Below are 18485 nucleotides of genomic sequence, written 5' to 3'. Positions count from 1 at the left end.
TGTGGAGTCCCTATTTATTTAACTTAAGCGGTCGACTTGAATTATTACTGTAGTTTACTGTGTGGTACTTAATGGTGCTTTATTGTTTAAATAATTCTAATTCCCTGTTGGCTACATAAACGTTTCGTTCGAGGAGGCGGAGATTCAGAATCGTCCGGGCAGCCTCAAGTATCTATACATCATGACGATCACGTTGTTGAAAGTCAGCCGTGGGAATGAATAAAGGTTCCGCTACCGAACAAGCTTTGTATCAAGCACTTTCGCCGCTTCTCAACGTGCACCTTCCTGCGAGACTGGAAATATGGGGGGAAAGGGTGTCGACATACCCTATATGAATGTAGAATCGAAAGTTGTAAGCCGATACTGTCTTGGCTCCTCATGTCTACACGTTCATTCTTTTTTCTGCAGAAATTATTCTCTACAGACAATGTTACGAATGAGTCGAGCGTTCACTGAGTATAGAGTCATCCAACCAGTGACCCGGTCGTACTCGAATGTCCGTTTCAAAGATTTGACAACCTTTTCCCCCCATCCATGACCAGGAGGTGGAACTCTGAAGGTTGTTATATCACAAAGCAGAGAGAGTCTAAGTTGGTATATCCAAGCACCTTGAATCGAATGATATTTGAATGCCTATTCAGTGTAACTCGTCGTAGAGACAATGTTCAGAGTACGTTTCCTCTTCAACTACAGACTTGCGTTTAGCAAAATGATCTTTTCCCCCTTAGAGTCAATCATACACCCGTCCACACTTCAATTTGAATTTCACTTCAACGTCAACGATTGCCCCGGGCACTCGTGTGAAGCAATTACAGAAGAAGCGCCTCCGGTGACAGTGGTGTGAACTCCCAGGCTAAGCGCCGTCCCCTCCTTCGACATCAGATAGCCCTCCAAAACTTGCTCTGAAAAGACCAACCATGCAAAAGACTATTCTACTTGTCACTGGTGCCACCGGTACGCGTATTCGAGTCGATCCGAATCACAGAACTACTCTCAAAGGGCCTTCCCATACACCTAGGTTACGTCGGAGGAAGTGTACTTAGCCAGCTTTTGAGTCGTTCAGATGTAGATAGCTTCGAATTCCGAGCTATCGTTCGATCCGCCGAAAAAGCTGAGAAGTTGAAGGCGTTCGGGGTTTTCCCGATCCTAGGATCTCATTCAGATGAGGATGTAATGGTGGAGGCTGCATCGGAGGCAGATATCGTATTGTTGATGGTATGTGTAGTATCCTTCGTCGCATCATGTGTTCTGCAACAACTCATTAACACTCATTCCACAAACAGGCTGACTCTGATAACGTTAAAAGCATTGAGGTGACTTTGTTGGGCCTCAAAAAGCGGTATGAATCCACGGGAAAGGCTCCAGTGCTCATCAACACCGTGCGTTTTCTTATTTACTATTTCAGTTTGTAGTCAAGATATTGAGAATTTGACTCCGAAAACGCTAATTTTTCTCCAGTCAGGAACTGGCATGCTAGCTGACGACGCCATTGGAATGTATTCAAGCGACGTGATCTGGGACGATGCCTCTCCGGAGCAGCTTGAAAATTTGCCTCCGACAGCCCCACATCGCCCTGTGGATCTGCGCATCCTCGCTGCCGATAAAGAAGGTTGAACCCTATCTCTCAGTTGCTCAGCCGTGCACTGACAGACTTCTTTTAGGTTACATCAAGTCTTACATTATCGCACCCTCCGCTATTTATTCTATTTCCCGAAATCCGCTGGTCGTCGCAGGAATTTCGAACTCTCATAATAGGTTGTGGAGTTTCCTGATCCCCATCTCCCTCGTACGAGGACAAGGCGGTATGGTCGGAGAAGGTAAAAATATATGGCCCAATGTCCATATCGACGAGCGTAAGCAAAGTCATGAATTGCATCGAGATGTAGATTGATAAGTGATATCGCAGTTGTCATATTGTACGATCTCCTCTTGGATTCTATCCTCAAGAATCCGACCACCACTTCCCACGGACGTGAAGGAATCTTCTTTGCTCACAGCGACGAGTACAAGTTCTATGATGTGTACAAGCGGATCGCTGAAGTTCTGTTCAAGCTGGGTAAGGGAAGAAGTCCTGAACCGACACCATTTGAAGAAGACGAACTAAAGCGTTTGATGGTTAGTATTTCAGTTGTTACTTGGTTATGTAACATCTGACATCGTCTTCGAACTTTCTTAGATAGCTAACTACCTCGGTTGCAACTCTCGCTGTAGGAGTAGTAACGCAACCAGGTTGGGATGGAAACCTGTGAAAACTACGAATGATTTTCTCGACAGCATCGAGGCTGAGGTGAAACACCAATTGGTCGGACGTATGGCGTAGTACTTGGTACGATCCCGAATTGAAGTTTTCGTGTTCAAATTCCTCGGACCTGTCTAGGGACGGAACATCCAACTGTCAGCTCAGCTCCACTCCGTTGACAATATTTCTGGGTAGCGAATAACTGTAAACCTCTGGGTCTGACATCTAAGCGATTGGCCCAGAAGTAGACGAGGTCAAGGGAACGACTCCCTTTCGACTATTACCGCTGGACATAACTGTACGCTGTTCACCGATTCCGAAACTTACCTTCTCCGATAGTCCATGGCAAGTCGGGTACACTCGCCGTACGCCATCCATCCATCGCTCCAAAGCGATGCTGCGCCATACAATGAAAATCAACCTCAGGCGTCTCAGCGCTCAGCAGTCGTGTATTTTCTGGCGCGGGCCCCGTTCAGGTCCCGTTGGAGGAAGGCAAATGTGGGAACTTTTTCATTGAACTTAGACATCGGGTAGGACCGAGCCGAGTAACGAATTATATATCTTAGAGCCAAAGTGAGGGTTCTCTTTTTCCGGGAATCCCCAGCGAAAGGAGAAACTTGGTATTTGGTCGAAGAAGCCCGGGAACTCACTCAGACGCGTTGCAGATATGTTATGTTCGAGTTCTCAAGGACTTGTCGAGCGTGAAGCCGTGTAATAACATCCTGGCGACCTGGACGGTTGATAATATGACACGCCTCCGCCAACATTCGACGCCACCCTCTCGGTAAGCTACCCACCTTCGTTCAAAATTTCCAAAAAGGGTCAACAAATGCACGGCAAAAAGTTTAACTGGTGGTCCTTCTTGGCGTGACTTCCCGAATCATTCCAACCTGCCGCGACGTAAACCAGAAAATCCCCACAGCTGTCCGGGTGCTTTCCATTTCGCCGACTGGGCAAGTACTTTGAGTCATAGTTCGGAAATGAGCTGCAGGTCGCTCAATTAAGACACCCCGCTATAGTAGTTCATCCCCTCATGCACTCGAACAGTAGGCTTCTGTTCTCAAGACTCAGTACTCAAGCTCCACTACAGGGAGGTGCGTCTCATTTAACATTGGCACTCCGCGAGACCTCTCATCCACGGAGTTACAGAGATGCGCGATCAACAGAACCTTTGTACGTAGTGGCTCTCCCTCAAGTCTGCTTCAGGAAAACGGGGACTCCTCATAGTTCTGTGCTCGATCGAAGCCGCCCCCGCCCCCCCTCTTGAAGGGGCTCTCTAGTCTCACGTCACAGATCGCTGAGCATTTGAAGGCGGCCGGATTCATGCTACTACTTACCATTCGATGAAAGTCCTCAGCTTAGGTCGCAAGACCCACTGAACTTCCGTACCAACCCTCATTAAAAGACTCCGAATCCCGATCGACAGATGCACTGTATTTCTTAAACGACCACAATCCAGCCGGAATTCATAACCGAGGGTTCTTCATACATTTAGCGTTTAGCATCAAATCGGTCCCTGCCAGGCTGCCATGGTAGGGAAAAGGTGCCATGTCCCCGTGTCCGGACTTCTGGGGTAAAACTACTATCACTTCTTTGCACAGGGACTCAGGAAAAGGGTGTAACGGCGCCGTTGACATGTGGAGACGCGACCACTCAAGAGGCCAATGTCCGAGTCTATTCGCGAGTAAGAGTAGCCATATGTACGATTTTGAGTTAATGAGCTGGTGGGAAAGCATGCGAGCAATTTGAATAGTGTACTGAACGTGCATCGTCAAGTCAGTTTTTATTCAATTAAGTTGTTAATGATTAAATATGATTCTTCGCATTTAGGCTAGGAACATCATTCTACTCGAAGAAACAAAGTCTAAGGATGTCACACTGGGGCGGAACTCTACTAGTTTAGCCGACCATGAGAGTCAGGGATGTGCTCCCGTAGCCATTTGACTGTCCCTTCTCGGGCGTTGAGCAAAGGATCGAGCGGCTCAAAGTCCCATGACGCTTTCGTTGGAGAGTTCTGATCTATGGGCGGCGGATACATCGACAATGCGGCAAGAGAAAGGTATGTGTGGTAAGGGTCTGGGGAAAAAGTAGAGGGACGGATTTAGCCAGAACATTCCGAAGAGCAGGCGAGAGGGGAGTTTAGTTACCGGGATGTTCACCGGGAGCCTTCGCTATACCACCATATTTGAATTGGCATTCAGAAATGAATCTAGCGAGTGAAGAAGAGTCTACGAGGTCTCCTGCACCGAGGATCTAATTCGGAGAGTTCCAGGTGGGGTCATTCATAGGTGCAAATCACAATTTGAAGGGAGAAGCTTTACCTTCAGTGCAGCACCGCACCAGAAGCAATAACACGCATCAGCTTCCTTATTGGTTCTACCTCTGAACCCTCCGGAATCCGCTTGGTTGTTGATTAACCACTGGACAGACTTCTCCCTCTCACCCTGCGTTAAACGCCTGTATCGGGACGGCGCAAGATACATCGTCGCTATCGCAATGTATGTGGGTCCTCCTGAGAAAGGCGGAGTTCATTCATCTGCGATTGCCCGAAAGAGATTGAAATAGCTCACCAGAGGCTTCGCAGTGAGGATACTGGCCGTACCCTCCCTCATATGTCTGATAAATGAACCGTCAGTTGTTCCCACGTCTCCAACGATTGCATCTGATCCGTACCCTACACGCGGCTATGAACGACAAAGCTCTTTCGACGTCAATGCCAGACCAGTCGTTCAACATGTTACTGATAGCAAAGGCACAGTACAACGTCCGCAGGTCGGTATCTCCGCTGTTGGGAATGGTTGTGAAACTGAAGGGGTTAGAGAGTGAATCCACTTCTCCTTTGACATTCTGTGAGAACAGCGTACCTCCCGTCTTCCGTTTGACACACTTTCAAGAATCGTAGGAGGCCTTGTCGATCCAGGGCTGAGAAATCGTCTCTCAAGATCGAGAGCGACAATAGGGCGGTGTATGTCGTAACAAGATGTGGTGTATCGTATTCCGTGTACCCTTGCTGGAGTAAAATGCATGTGAGAATAGGGATTAAAAGAAGACATAACATACCGTCTGGTCAAGAATGGCTCCGGAAGTCATAAAAGGACTTGGCCGGAATCCTGTTCCATATTGGCCATCTAAACATAGAATCCAAAGTCAGTTGCAGTAAAAAAAACCTTCCATCGCCCCGATGATGTCCGCCACCTACGAGTTTGCTGCTCCCATATCCATGATCGCCATGAATCGCGGTCGGCTTGGGTTATCTTATCCATAACAACGCCTAGAAGGTCCAAGGAACCAATGCAATAGAAAGCCAGCGCCATTCTAAAAGAACGAAACGAAAGCATTCATCATTTTCGACAATACATGAACACGAAATTCACTCACCTCGCACCATCGAGGTCGACTTGAGAGCTTGGAAGGCCGGTTAGGCATCTCTTGACATGGCCAGCATGGCCAGCACGACGAAGCGGTTCTAGATGAAAATCCGGTTCTGTATTCATCTGAACCGTTCGAATGGTTGAGAAATCTGTGGAAGGAATGGAAATTGTCCCGAGCTTTTATAAAGGGGGTTGATAGGGAGGCATGACTGTCGCGGTCAAAAATATTGTACTCCGACTCGATCCATCGGATCAATATCAGCGGTAATTCATCTAGGCTCAGATCGAGTGCGGCGGTTGAAAGAGAAAAAGAAAAAAGAGAAGTACTGTGCTCGTCGGCATATAGCAGCACTTATTCAAGCCTTGTGGTCTGTCAAATAAAGTTACTTCCTCGAAACATCCGAGTCGAGGAACATGTGCGCGGTGTTGTAAATATGCTGTGTTGCCGCCATTAATGTTATTACCCGAAAGAAAGAAAAATTGTGTGAATAATAAACCGAATGTCGTCACTAACTATATATGGGCTAAGGTCACTAGCAAAGAAATACGGTTAAGCGTATAAAGAGGGGAGGCACGACGAAGGATGATAGAGAGACAGTTTTGAGTGGTAGAGTTACACACAGTTCGAGAAAAAGCAGAAAGAAACAGGCAAGGACAGAGCGAGAGATAAAATATGATGTGAATCATGTGCATGCAGAAATGAGAGGACAGGGTGAAGAGAAACAGTCTCATCAACTTTATCATACCGCTACACCCATTTGAAACGACCCTCGTTGACCTCCTACGGTGGGCTGCACTTGTTGTGCGGCACCTACAACTTGTCCTTGCTGCTGTGCTCCTGCAGCAGGAACTAAACCCGGACCAGGCATGAATACAGGAACAGTCTTTTCCTCCAGGTCGCTATACAGCACCGTCATATCCTTCCGTTCCTTCATCCAGTTCTCCGGATCCCAAAAGGTGTATTGCCCAGTTTCGCCCATCGGTATCTTCTGAGATGCAGGTGCGCCGCTTTCTTTTGTTATCCATATCCGGAGCTCTTTGTGGAATCGCCAATTGCGGTTCCATCTGAAGACGAAAGATCAGGATGATGTAAATCAACGGCACAAACCACGACCACGTACAGTTCTTGCGCTGCCACTTCCTGAAGGGCATCGCGCGGTGATGAATAGAACATAAAGAATAACGTCTCGTCACTGAATGCGGTGGCTTTACTTGGTCCTGGTGGTGGTGGTTGGACGTTGTAACATGTTGGTATGTGATAATCAGGTTCAACCGTATGTGCTGCCGATTGATCTGCCCATGGTGTTATGAATGTCGAATATAGGTTCCTGCGGCGAAATCATAAGTCACAGACACGGGTAGATTAAACAGGCCACCACTCACCCAGCATACCCCATATCTAATCCCATCGTCCCTAAGTCCTGGCCAATACTACTCAGTCCTTGGTCCACCTCTGATCCTGCATTCTTGATCAGCGCTAACAGCCCGAGAAGCCCCCATCTGTCTGCGGCACTCATTAGTATCTGTTGAGCCGGCGTTTGAGGATGCTGATGTACGTGCGCCGTTGAGTTCGGCATTGAATTGGCGTCCTGCGTTGAGTTCGGTTGCGGAGGAGGATTTGGGTTATTACTGGAAGTGTTGGGATTCGGTGTTGGATTCGGATTGTTTGTGTTTCCATTGGGGTTGACCGGACTCGATTCCAGCCCGTTTGATTGGAATCCAGGTGTTAAAGGTGCTGTTGAGGACCCGTTAGGAGGAGGTACACCTGGTGGTGCACTCGAGTGTGGGGTGGATATGGGATTCTGCACTGGATGTGAGCCATTTTGTTGAGGTACAGAGGGTGTGGGAGGTGCGTTTGAGAAACCTGTTCCTAGGGGTTGTTGTTGACTGATGTTCGGCGATGTCCATGCTGCGTGAGAGGCCTGGTTTAGTTTCAAGTTGTAATTGTTCTGTGTAATAGTCAGCATCTTTCTTCGCCCAAGAAATGTTCAGAAAGGCCTGACCCGCTGCTGCTGCTGCTTCTCGGCATCTGTATGTGCCTGCTGGAATCCTGGATGGATATTTCTCGCCTGTGAAGGTCCTAAGTGTAACATGCCCGGTGTGGCTAATCCTCCACCACCATTCAGCGTGCCCAACAAATTTTGCCGGGAATGTTCTGGATGTTGGAATCCGTTAAGGCCCGGCGGATGTGAATGTCCTGTGTCCTGATTTTGAGTTTGTGCTGGCGAGTGGGGCTGTCCACCAAGGGCCGGAAAATCATCTGGAGTGAAATCTCTTGGCTGATTGCCGCTGCCACCCCCTGCCCCCCCAACTGCTACACCACCGCCCATTCCAACTCCAGTTCCAGCCTGACTTGCATAGCTCGTCGTCACACTGCTACCCCCGCTCCCATTATTATTCCCGCTAGCATTATTGGCATTTGTCGAAGTCGACCCCAAAGCCGGAAAGTCATTCGGATCGAACCCAACTTCGCTCGTTGCCGATACTGGTTGCGAATTTGAGAGATTTGGTGTCTGTGTGAGATGCGGAGGAAGTGAGCTTGATGCTCCATTCACTTGCTGTTGCTGTTGTTGTTGCTGCTGTTGTAGGGCGTTGTTCGATTGATGTTGTCCCATCCCTCCGAATCCAAAGTTATTCTGCCCTCTCTGTTGTATGAACGTTGGAGTTGGCTGAGGAACCATGTTCTGGGTTTGTGATTGTTGCGCGGGTGTTCGGTGGTTATTAGGCTGCATTCCTGGCACGTATCCTCCTGCTTGAAGGACGTTTCGAGGTGGCATTCCATAGGGATAAGGTGACCGAAATTGAGTTGCAAGAGCAGGATTGGGTGTTAGATTCGGTGGCCTTTGGGGTTGTCCTGTTTTTGGGTCTCATTATTCGTTTTTTATTCGATACACGGCGTTGGCATTACCTTGTCGATTCATGACCTTTCACAAAGAGGCTGTGGAATTACAATGTCCCATTAATCAGTAGTAATATAAGAGAGAAACAAACGACGCACTGGTGGTACAGAAGAGGGTTTAAACAATGAGAGTAGCCTTCTTTTAGTCTTCGACAAATGGGTTCCAGTGAGGAGGATCGATTATGTAATCACCTATCTCCTTACCTCCTGCCTCAGGCCTCAGGCTCTGGTCAGAGAACACGCGCTCAATTGTGGGTTATGACACAAGCCTAAATCGATTGATTAAAGAATGAACTATCATGCAACGGTTCGCAAACAGGGATAGTGGCTCGTCGTTGGTTCGATTTTCGTTCGTTTGCAAGATCCTATTCCAAACGGACCGAGCAACAATCTCAAAGGCGTAATGTCGAATCATAGACAGCTCGAACAGTCCGGACTTAATTTGAATGCTTCCGAACATGCCCGTAAATTTCAACAAGGTGTCTTCGGGAGTACCAGGAACCTCTTGACTCCTGCAGCTCACTTAACTCGGACGTTTTGCAGTGTCGGGCTACTTTATTCAGGACGATCGCGGGCAGAAACTTTGAAAGGGTCCACCGACTAGTTTTCTCATCCGATACACGGCTATTTGGATGTTCGAGTTCAGCGGCCGTCAAAGCCCATGATACATCGCTACTGGAGCGGGATTGCGCTTTTGCAACATAAACCATGGAGAAATTTTCAAGAATACAAGCATGGTCCTTTATATTATGTATGCATATGTAGAATATCGGAAATACGATCGCTTTTTTCCAATCCAGACCACGTTTTCACCTAAACATTTTTGGCCAGCTCAAGTGCCCCAACATTGCCAATGAGCGTGAACTGTGCCCCTTCTTTTCCACTTTTCGTGGCTCCTGCTTGCGGAGGAAGGCTTTCTGTACCAAGGTAACCCGCGACAGACATCGCCTTGCCTAGCGTTGCAACCTGTGGAGGAGTAAGTCTCGATGACCGGAAGAAACACACTATGTATGTACCTTGATTTCAACCTTTGAGGAAAAGTATGACAAAACGCCCGTTACTTTGGTAGCTAAGTATTCTCCGATTCGCAATTCTGGTCGTGCAGTACCAACCAAAAATCCGGGGCGGAAGATGATAGTGTCAGAGTAACCCAGGGCTGCTAACCCTTCTTCCGTGAGACCCTTGCTACGGGGATATAGGAATGAGGATTGGGAATTCGCGCCGTTTGTCTAGTTGCATTTCCAGAGGTCAGTTGCGAGTTCAACAAGACGTTTGGGATGAATCTCACAGAGCAATACACGAGTCGTTGTGGGTGCGACGGGTCGTTCGACTTCGCTTCCCTGGCAGCGCGAATAACATATCTAGACTCGTGGAATTTGAAATTAGTTTGATACAATCGTATCTGCAGTCTAACTCACTCTCTATCAATCTTTTCAAAGGCCTCGGCACTCCCAGCCTTTGCTCTCGTGGTGCCCAGCCTTCACAAGCAAACCAAACGGAATAAGATAAGAAGCGCAAACGGACGAATATATGTAGTTCAAACTCACGTAATGAATACCACATCCCATTTCCCTCCCTTCAACGCCCCATCTTCTTCCAGCTTTTCAAAGTCGATTATTTTCTGTTCCAGCTTCTCTTTTCCTTCGGACAGCGTCTCCAGTTGAGTTACTCCTCGGCCGTATTCGTGTACACGCTTGAAATGAGGTGATGCGAGTAATTCTTTGAGAAGATAACCACCGGTTTGCCCAGTCGCGCCAATGATGAGAGCAGTTTTTGAAGCAGACATCGTACAAGGTGGCCGTCCAAATTGAAGAGCGCTGAGACAGTCTGCGTGTCAATATTAATCAGAATCTGACACATTGCTACGAACAACGGCGTCAGCATTCACAGGCAAACCGAAGTAAACGAGAAACTCATCACAACAGGCTTTCGGCTTTCGGTGATTTTGATGGAAGCCTTATTTCGTGCCTGAGACAGGTAAACCCCGGGAGGACTCACACCCTACTTATACCCTTACTATGGCCTACATATCCACACTTTACTAATATTTGCAATAGAATAGTATTAATCTGTGCTAATAAGAATAAGGTACAGTAGCCAGAAATTCGAGGGCAGGAATAGAAGATTAGCCGAAGTCGCATGACTTTGCGAAATTTCGGCTTTCCGGCTTTTGCATTTAGCGGGCAGAGCCGAAGAAAGCCGGACCAGCCGGGCTCGCCGTCCCCTCCATCAGAGAGTCACTGATAACCAAATTCCTCGAGGAATCAGGTGTGTTCTCAAGAATATCGGATGTGACGGCGGCGGGTAGTGTGGAGAGTCCCGTCGTATGTTTTTGTTTCCATGTTGAGTTCCTTTCTACCACTGGTATTATCTAGTACCTGGCCGTCCTTCGTCTCTTCGCACCCCGATACTGGCATTTCATCGTCCATATCCCATCATCCATGCCCTATATCGTAGATCCGTAGCCTGACTCCTGTCACAAGCTACACACGAAATCGACATCGCCGTCAGAGGCACGGAAGACATCAAATAGAAGGGCATTGGTGTGGAGTACGCCCATACCGTCTTAGTACTACCACTACTGTAGATTACTTACAGAAACCATTCGGTGTCAGCCGCAGAGCTGATAAACTCCGGTGGTTCCAATGAAGAAAACGAGAATCGTGAGATATGGCCCGAGACATTCCATAATGGCAAAGAATAAGAATACAGGTTCTTCAGTACATAACAGTAGATGGCTAGTGAATATACCGCACGATCAGAATACGCAGCTAAATCATTTCATAAGCCTTTCCGTATCCTCGAACTAAGAATGGTACTTACTTTGCATTCTTCTGGTTCGAGGTCAGTTTTTCGGGCTCGTCGCCATTGTCGTTACCCTAAACGAGTATGAAGATAAGAGCAATGCGAGTGGTTTCTGCATGGATTATCTCACTTCGTAGGTGTCACAAATGGATTTCACGCCTCCGGTCGTGATGGTCGAAGTCTTGATGGTAGCTACATCACCATAGTTGGAATTAACTCCGGCGAGCGTCCCTCCTCCGCTTGCGCTGACATTGGAGATCGTGACCGTTCGTTTGGTTTGACTGAAGGTTTTGAAAAGAAGGAACGCTACGTGAATTCTTAACGCAGAGTTGAGAAAGAATACGACGTGCCTCGAGCAGTTACCACATGAACGGTACAACTTGCCGAATGTCTGTGCGCAGTACGAGTCAATCACGACATTTCCTCCACCGTTGTGCTGAACAATCTTGTCGTCGGCGTTTCTGGCACCACCACCAGTGATGGTGGATGTTCCACTGCTCTGCTTGATAGTAATAGCGTCCTCACAAACATCTTCGAACCAGACGTTGCGAAGGGTGCAGGGACCGAGGCAGTGAACACCTTCAGCTTGGTTTGCACCGATGACTACGTTTCTGTTACGGATAGAAGCTTTGAGATGAGAACAAGACGCGAGTAATCACACATACTGGAGAGTAGCACCGCTGTTGAGAATGAAGACAGCATCCTTGTCACCTCCTTCCGTTTGGCCTCTTCGAATCGTTTTTAATCAAGGTCAATGATGCTGATGTCAGGCGACCTACTGGCAAGCTCCAGAACCACGATCGAAACGAACGTTGCCACCATCGAATGTACCGGAAATGGTCATAGCCGCACTCAAACTGGAGGTCCTTGGTGGCGATGGGAAGGTGCAGCTGGCGGCACGGGGAGCCAATTCCTCTGCGTCACCGGTAGTGGCAGACGGAGCGGCGCGGACGAAAGCCGCTGCCAATGCGATAAAGACTGCAAGTTTAGAGAACATCTTGTCGATGAGTTTTCGAGGTGTTGTTGTGTGTCAACTAGAGGGCCGCTGGAGTGAATTTCTGGATTCAGAGCAGACTTTATACCGGCTCGGATAAACCTAAGGCATGTTGGCACAAGTAAAAAGCCAAGCCGTTTCCATTTCCAACCCCGAAGGATGGAAAGATTTTCTGAGCGACTTTGACATGTGAACGGGTGTAAAGGAAGCATGTTCTATATTTTGTGCTCGGTCAAGTGGATGAGCTTCACATGTATCTTCGGAGAATTGAGTCTATTTCGCAGAAAAGATTCATAAACGTTAATTTAACGCGTTTTAACCTCCGTGTTGCATAACGTGGAACCTTGCTCACACTAAATCAACCGCTTCGCCTGCTGTCCATCAGCCACAGGACCAGCGCCGGGGAGCGGACCGCAAAGCGCCTCGGGTGTTCCGTTCAACCCAAACGAGAAAACATCGGTGATGGCTGGAACGCAGGATTGTAGGGCGGTGATACATAGCTCAAGGCGGGCCGCAAAGCGCTTCATTCGGTCCGCTCAGTCCGTTGCCTACCACGATTAAGGAAAGGCGAAGTTGTACTTGCCAGCGAGAAAACATCGGTAGCGAAGGCTTAAAAAGCGACATAAGCTCGCATAATCAAACATTAACTTCAGGATCAGAAGGATATACCTTGGGGAAAATAGCTGAACATTCGTTCAGCGGCCCGTTTGAACTTGAATGGCGTTGGAAATTGACCTGGGCAAGGCTCTTCGCTGCCTGGCTACGATATTCAGGGTTCACCGTGTATCCGGCGAAGATACAGGGAGATAGACCTGGCCGCTTCTCAATTTATCGTCTAAGATAGATCGAGATCAACATACCGCTGTGGCTGGTCTTCAAGCCCAAGTATCCAATTATCAACAGTCTTCAATATTCAATAGTCGTTGTTGAGCGGAGAGCAGGCTGCATGACATAAGCAATGTCACAACGTGCGGGCAATCGTGACCGAGCCCACTCAGTATCCCAGGCCTGCTTTCGCCCTGATTCCCTCTCTCTTTCAAGATGGACTCGAACAGGAAATCTACGGTTTCCTCCTTCTACGGCCGAAAAACCTCTATGGATGCATTGAACAGCGATTTTCCTTCTCCCTCGACCCCAAATATCCATAATTACCAACAAGCCAGGGGGCGAGACGACGTTTCGTCATTCTACGATGCTGAACACCGAAATTTGGATAATGGTCAACCTGGTACAGCTGGTTATAATCGCAACTCATTCTTTTTTGCTGGGAGAGAGGAACCTGTGAAGGGTGGCCGAGATGAAGAAGATAGAGGACACGGTGAAGCATGGGACGTTTACGCTGATTTCAACAATGCCGGTCCAAAATACAGTTCCGTCTTCGATGCTACCAGCCAAGAAGGGTGCGTTTAATGGAATTATAGATGCTCTCATTTCTAACACCCTCCATCTCTGACAGATACCAACCATTAGCGCATACTCCAAAGGCTGAAGATGCCAGCACAATTGGCCCAGTTGAGCTGGTAACTGTACCTGCGATGGGACCTGAGTGGAAGCGGGAAGAAATGCATAACATGACGAAGAAGTCACGGAAGGCCAACAAGGCGGAGGCAAGGGCTACCAAATGGAAAGAATGGAACCGTGGAAATCGAGGTTGGTGTGGAGGGTGGCTCACAAGAAGGGTACTGGTGATCGTTGTCTTTATAATCTGCGCGATGTGGGTCCTTGCTCATTCTACATGGTTCTCACTTCTAACATGGGTTCTTCATGTTAGCATTGGAATCATTCTGGCCTTTGTTATCCCTCGTGTACCCAAATTGGCATTTAACAGTGATCACCCGCTAGCCAATGCAACAGGAAGCTGGGAAGAGGCTGTGCCTCTCACTTTCCAACGCTCACCCGCCAACTTTAGCTTCGCAGCGTTTGCCGATTTGCAAGTGGATACCACTGCCAGCTATGTTCCTATCAAATTCAACCCGTTGCATGCAGAGGTTTACGACACAGACACGAACCGTAAAGTTGGTTCTGGTGACCTATCCCTCACATTACCCCCGAAACGCTTCAACAATATCCTGCTTCCGCTGAACTTCAGCTATATCGCCTCCAATGACACAGACCAGACTTGTAAGTTCTTTCAGTCTGACGATCCAATTCCTCAAATGACGCCTCTTTAGGGAGAAATTGGTATGACGCTTGCAAAAACCAAGGCGCTTCTCCTGGTGGAGTGCGGAAGGGTGAGCTTTCGTGTGCCATGTCATCCTGAAGAAATTTAACCATCGTTGTCGTAGGCCTCAAATTCCGACTCGTCGTCGAGATGCACATATTCGGGCTGATCGGTACGCAGAAAACTTCAACCCCAGTGTCCAATGTTGCATGTCCCATCGAGCTACCTATCACCAGCGTGTAAAAGCTCTTTCTCCTTGCCGGTCGTTTGATGTTTTGCTCTCCTTAAAAATCAACGTTCTTTACATCTATCCTCCCTACATATAACGTGGACTCTTCTGGGATGTCTTTTCTTAATCTTTATTGTTATTGACAGCCACGCCAAGTTACAGTGTCTTAATTCAGACTTATGCGTCCTCCATTTCCGTTTCCACTTTCTACATCTCTATCGCTATCGTTATCAGTGGCTGCTCCCATACTGTAAGATACTTACATGGACTTTCTTCAACGCGAGTGATTTGTGGTGTCACGTCCCAAAATCCTTCCTTGAAGTTGAACTAGTTGGCCCTGATCATGGATTCTAAGAACTCTGGAACTTCAAGCCGCTTCATCCACTCTTTCTTCCACCCTTCTTTTGCTCCTGTCTCCTCACCTGTCTCCACATTCAATGTGGCAGGTAACCCAAACACAGCGGTAACAAGCCAAGTGTCCTTTTTGACATTTTGATGGTGGCCTTGAAGAGTGGGTAACACCGAACGAGCATAAATCAAGCTGGTGTTCGCATCTGCACGAAGAGCGATACCCTTTCTTTCTGTTGAAGGAGAGAGATCTATAATCCCAACAACGCCTGCTCTGGATGTTGCCCTCGCTTCTCGACCACCTTCATACGTCCCGCATGCTTCTGACGAGCTTTCAAAAACAGGATCCAAATGTCTACCATCTTCACGTTGGCCGTAGACTGCCCAAGAACCTTCGGCTGTCCAAAGCTCTCTACCGCTATTCACCCGATGGACTCGTAAATGCCATAACGATGCGTCTCTCGTCGGCGGGATCAAAAAGGTTTCCACCTCAACGTCAGGCCAGGGGAACCACGTCGACCGTAGATATTCCCCCTTCTTGATCTCCCCACCTTCTCGATACTCGTACGGTTCAAACCTCGCTTGCCTCGTATCCCTCCGCACCCGCCACGTCTCACCGTTGTCATCGCTGACGGCTAACGCACCATCGTGGCCGAGTTCACCAACTTCTTCCAGCGTCCCACGTCCGTGTGCACCAACGCCAGAAGTGGGAACGCAGTACCCAAACGCGCTCGAATACGTGAATTTGCCATACTTGGCAGCACCTTGTTTGACGGGGTACGAACATTGTTGACCAGAACTAAGGATGAACGTGTGACTTCCAACCTCCGTGTGTAAACTGGAAATAATGTGCAAGGGATGTTTCAAAACCTTTACCGTGTTGGTGAAGGTTGAGGGGTAGGGTTCTTCCGGTGAAGTCCAGAATGGGTGCGTTTCGGGAAGGGAGAGACAGATGAAGGCGTTGCAAGCCCAATAAGGTGATCCTGGAGAATTGTAGTTTTCCAGAATGTTGTGATTGGGGTAGACGTATCCGAGGGTGAGGACACCGGAGGGGGTGAATGCGCCTGCTTGTTTGGCCCAATAACGAATATTACGGAGTTGAAGTCCTTTGACTATGCCCCATGTGAAAGGTTCTGGAAGGGTCAAATCGGGTAAAGCAGAGGTGGGAGTAAATGCGACAGCGAAGGCGCTCCAGAATGCAGACATCGCGCAGCGATAGGTCAAACTTCTACCAAAAGGAATCGCTCGACCTAGGTCATTTACGGAATCAGCAGGAATAATTGCACCGCACATCGTTTGGACATACCTTCGGCATCAAAGTAATAAACGAAGTCGAGAGCAAACTTGCGGGCTCTATTTCGAAACTCTTCACATCTTTTTGGATCTTCGTTCTGCGCGAGTTTTGAGTAGAGCAGTTGAGCGACTTGAATGGCGAAAGACGAAGAGTAGTAGTCTAGCTGAACCACGCCTTCCGGACCATCTCTGGACCAGCCGTCACCGATGTAAAAGGTGTCCAAGTGGTCGAGATCAGCCTTCATACGCTTGACATCAGCATGTTTAGAGCCAACTTTGGAGAGCCCTAGATTCGCGAAAACCTATCGGAAACTGAGAGATCTGAAAGCGAACCAAGAAGAAATAATACCAACCCTAAACCAAAGCCAGTTTGTGTTGGGCATCTGCTTATCGTTCATACCACCAAGCCACTCTCCCAAGTTATCCTTTGCTTCGTCGCTCAAAGGGTCCCAGAAGTATTCTCTAGCAACAGCAAGAGAGTATCCGATTGCAGAACATTCCACCATCCTTTGGTCCTTGTCTCTCATGTTCCCCCAGAATTCATCTCCCTTGGGATTAGTCCCACTCGCGTATCCCTCGGTCCATCGCTCAGAACCCTGATAATTTTGAGATCCGGCAAGCAACGACGCCAAACCCCAAATAGGCCTAGAGAATCCTTCCAACTGAGCTGCAACTTCGTCAAAATGTGTTGCAGTGTGCCCTAGATGTATTCTTGCACCTCCAGGAGACGTGTGAGGTGCCAATGCATCGAGAAGCGCGGTAAACATGCTGGTTACGTCCGAGCGAGACCGAAGAGGATTCGAAGCAAACGGAGAAGTTTGGCTGAAGTTACTCATTGTGAGGGATATCTGATTACAGAGTGTGATGTTGTTTGGGAAGACTTGCTAAAGATTCCTTGCATATCTGAAAAGAAACGTCGAGGTCACGGTTTGATGTCAAAGATTTGAGAGTCAACTAGGCCGTCCCGGTCGCTCCGCGGGCCGGTATCCTCGTCTTGGCGCTCGGAGAATTATTTTTTTTAAACCTCGATCCACGGGCTATTGAACTCGAACAAAGCGAGAAGGCACCCAAAGTCCAACCGAGCGTCGCAGTGCAAACAACACCAGCATCCACAACGCTTCAGGTAACCATCTTCGAGAGTCTGAGGATAGGGTCCCAGCTGTTAGCTTGGGGAGAGGCTGGGTGGTGGGACGGGTTGGGCAGCAGCGGTCCTGAGCATGTTTAGGTACGCTACCACATTTGTCCGCACACCGTCCAGCCGTCGACCGGGCACGATGCCTCTGCCATCAACACGTGGCCCTCTGACCTCCCTGTACGATTGGGCTGATACCGAATTCTGCTAGATGGAGCCTCATCTCAGCCTTTCTCCCGAGGACAGAATTCGATAGGACAGAGGATGGCGAGCTTCCTCACTTCGTCTGACTCTTACGAGTCCTTGCAGCAAGTTGGCAGCAAGGCGAGGTTGGATATATAAGACTATCTTGCTTTCATCAACAGTCATGTTTCAACGAACGTCGGGCCCACATTCTAGGTAGCCTTGGTGACTATCCACCACCTCACTCGGAGTCACAACGATACGAACGATGAAACAGCTCTCGCATCGACCCAGACGATAGACAACGGGCCTCCCAAGCTCATACTATAAGTACCGTAATTAGCGGAAATATGGTTCCGGAACGTCGAGAAAACTTGCTTTTCAGAATAGGATTTCATCGACATATAGTTGTCCCAATCTTGATTCTTGACCAGTTTTGAGGTGAGCTGAGGTTGAGTTTTTATGACGTTCTATGACTAAAGTGTCACCCCAGACTTCTGATTGAACTTTGATTGTGAGTGAGGATTGACATAGACTATCGTTAAAGACAAGTTAATAATTTAGGAGTCTTATTTGCCCTTCCCCGGTATTTTCCACTCGAAAGTCTGGCAATGTAGTGGCAACATTCCTCAAACGAATGCTTTTGGTGGCACTCTGCACTCTACTGCATCGACGACGTTCAACTTGACCCGCAAGTTAGGCTGCCCGCCCTGAAGACGGAAGGCTTGTGTGGGCTCTCCCTTTCTGAGTCGCTTTCGCAGCCAAGAAAGCCCATAGACAAGTAAAAGTATGCCGACCACGACGGCCACTGATCTCAAGCGAGTCGGCGTT

At 48.3% G+C, this 18485-nt stretch overlaps 7 protein-coding genes across 7 annotated transcripts; 2 read left to right on the top strand and 5 right to left on the bottom strand.

Annotated features, from left to right (window-relative positions):
• Positions 1-271: 271 nt before the first annotated feature.
• On the top strand, positions 272-2565 carry E1B28_012795 (uncharacterized protein). Its single transcript, XM_043157941.1, has 10 exons — positions 272-352; positions 409-670; positions 729-954; positions 1019-1215; positions 1284-1379; positions 1459-1609; positions 1662-1853; positions 1907-2115; positions 2177-2326; positions 2378-2565. The coding sequence occupies exons 3-9, from the start codon at positions 918-920 to the stop codon at positions 2318-2320; spliced, it is 1026 nt and encodes a 341-aa protein (XP_043005311.1). The 5' UTR covers positions 272-352; positions 409-670; positions 729-917; the 3' UTR covers positions 2321-2326; positions 2378-2565.
• A 1568-nt stretch (positions 2566-4133) lies between these two features.
• Positions 4134-5733, bottom strand: E1B28_012794 (uncharacterized protein; the record flags this gene model as incomplete). The annotated part of the gene is made up of 9 exons (XM_043157940.1): positions 4134-4315; positions 4387-4492; positions 4561-4751; positions 4810-4855; positions 4913-5045; positions 5104-5249; positions 5300-5367; positions 5439-5554; positions 5618-5733. The coding sequence occupies 9 exons, from the start codon at positions 5731-5733 to the stop codon at positions 4134-4136; spliced, it is 1104 nt and encodes a 367-aa protein (XP_043005310.1).
• A 617-nt stretch (positions 5734-6350) lies between these two features.
• On the bottom strand, positions 6351-8531 carry E1B28_012793 (uncharacterized protein; the record flags this gene model as incomplete). Its single annotated transcript, XM_043157939.1, has 5 exons — positions 6351-6675; positions 6732-6938; positions 6994-7559; positions 7614-8464; positions 8519-8531. The coding sequence occupies 5 exons, from the start codon at positions 8529-8531 to the stop codon at positions 6351-6353; spliced, it is 1962 nt and encodes a 653-aa protein (XP_043005309.1).
• A 791-nt stretch (positions 8532-9322) lies between these two features.
• On the bottom strand, positions 9323-10393 carry E1B28_012792 (uncharacterized protein; the record flags this gene model as incomplete). The annotated part of the gene is made up of 6 exons (XM_043157938.1): positions 9323-9475; positions 9526-9738; positions 9798-9870; positions 9928-9987; positions 10057-10326; positions 10380-10393. The coding sequence occupies 6 exons, from the start codon at positions 10391-10393 to the stop codon at positions 9323-9325; spliced, it is 783 nt and encodes a 260-aa protein (XP_043005308.1).
• Positions 10394-11182: 789 nt separating this feature from the next.
• Positions 11183-13249, bottom strand: E1B28_012791 (uncharacterized protein). The gene is made up of 7 exons (XM_043157937.1): positions 13169-13249; positions 12978-13120; positions 12094-12917; positions 11980-12042; positions 11445-11925; positions 11333-11388; positions 11183-11280 (listed from the first exon to the last, which is right to left on the bottom strand). The coding sequence occupies exons 3-7, from the start codon at positions 12309-12311 to the stop codon at positions 11268-11270; spliced, it is 831 nt and encodes a 276-aa protein (XP_043005307.1). The 5' UTR covers positions 12312-12917; positions 12978-13120; positions 13169-13249; the 3' UTR covers positions 11183-11267.
• A 100-nt stretch (positions 13250-13349) lies between these two features.
• E1B28_012790 (uncharacterized protein) lies at positions 13350-15008 on the top strand (the record flags this gene model as incomplete). Its single annotated transcript, XM_043157936.1, has 5 exons — positions 13350-13708; positions 13765-14022; positions 14080-14429; positions 14480-14539; positions 14594-15008. The coding sequence occupies 5 exons, from the start codon at positions 13350-13352 to the stop codon at positions 14710-14712; spliced, it is 1146 nt and encodes a 381-aa protein (XP_043005306.1). The 3' UTR covers positions 14713-15008.
• A 17-nt stretch (positions 15009-15025) lies between these two features.
• E1B28_012789 (uncharacterized protein) lies at positions 15026-17175 on the bottom strand (the record flags this gene model as incomplete). The annotated part of the gene is made up of 3 exons (XM_043157935.1): positions 15026-16296; positions 16353-16641; positions 16693-17175. The coding sequence occupies 3 exons, from the start codon at positions 17173-17175 to the stop codon at positions 15026-15028; spliced, it is 2043 nt and encodes a 680-aa protein (XP_043005305.1).
• Between the last annotated feature and the right edge of the window lie 1310 nt (positions 17176-18485).

The sequence above is a fragment of the Marasmius oreades genome, chromosome 8 (assembly GCF_018924745.1).
Source record: "Marasmius oreades isolate 03SP1 chromosome 8, whole genome shotgun sequence".
In the NCBI taxonomy this organism is placed as follows: Eukaryota; Fungi; Basidiomycota; class Agaricomycetes; order Agaricales; family Marasmiaceae; genus Marasmius; species Marasmius oreades.
This window is presented reverse-complemented; position numbering and strand designations above follow the sequence as displayed.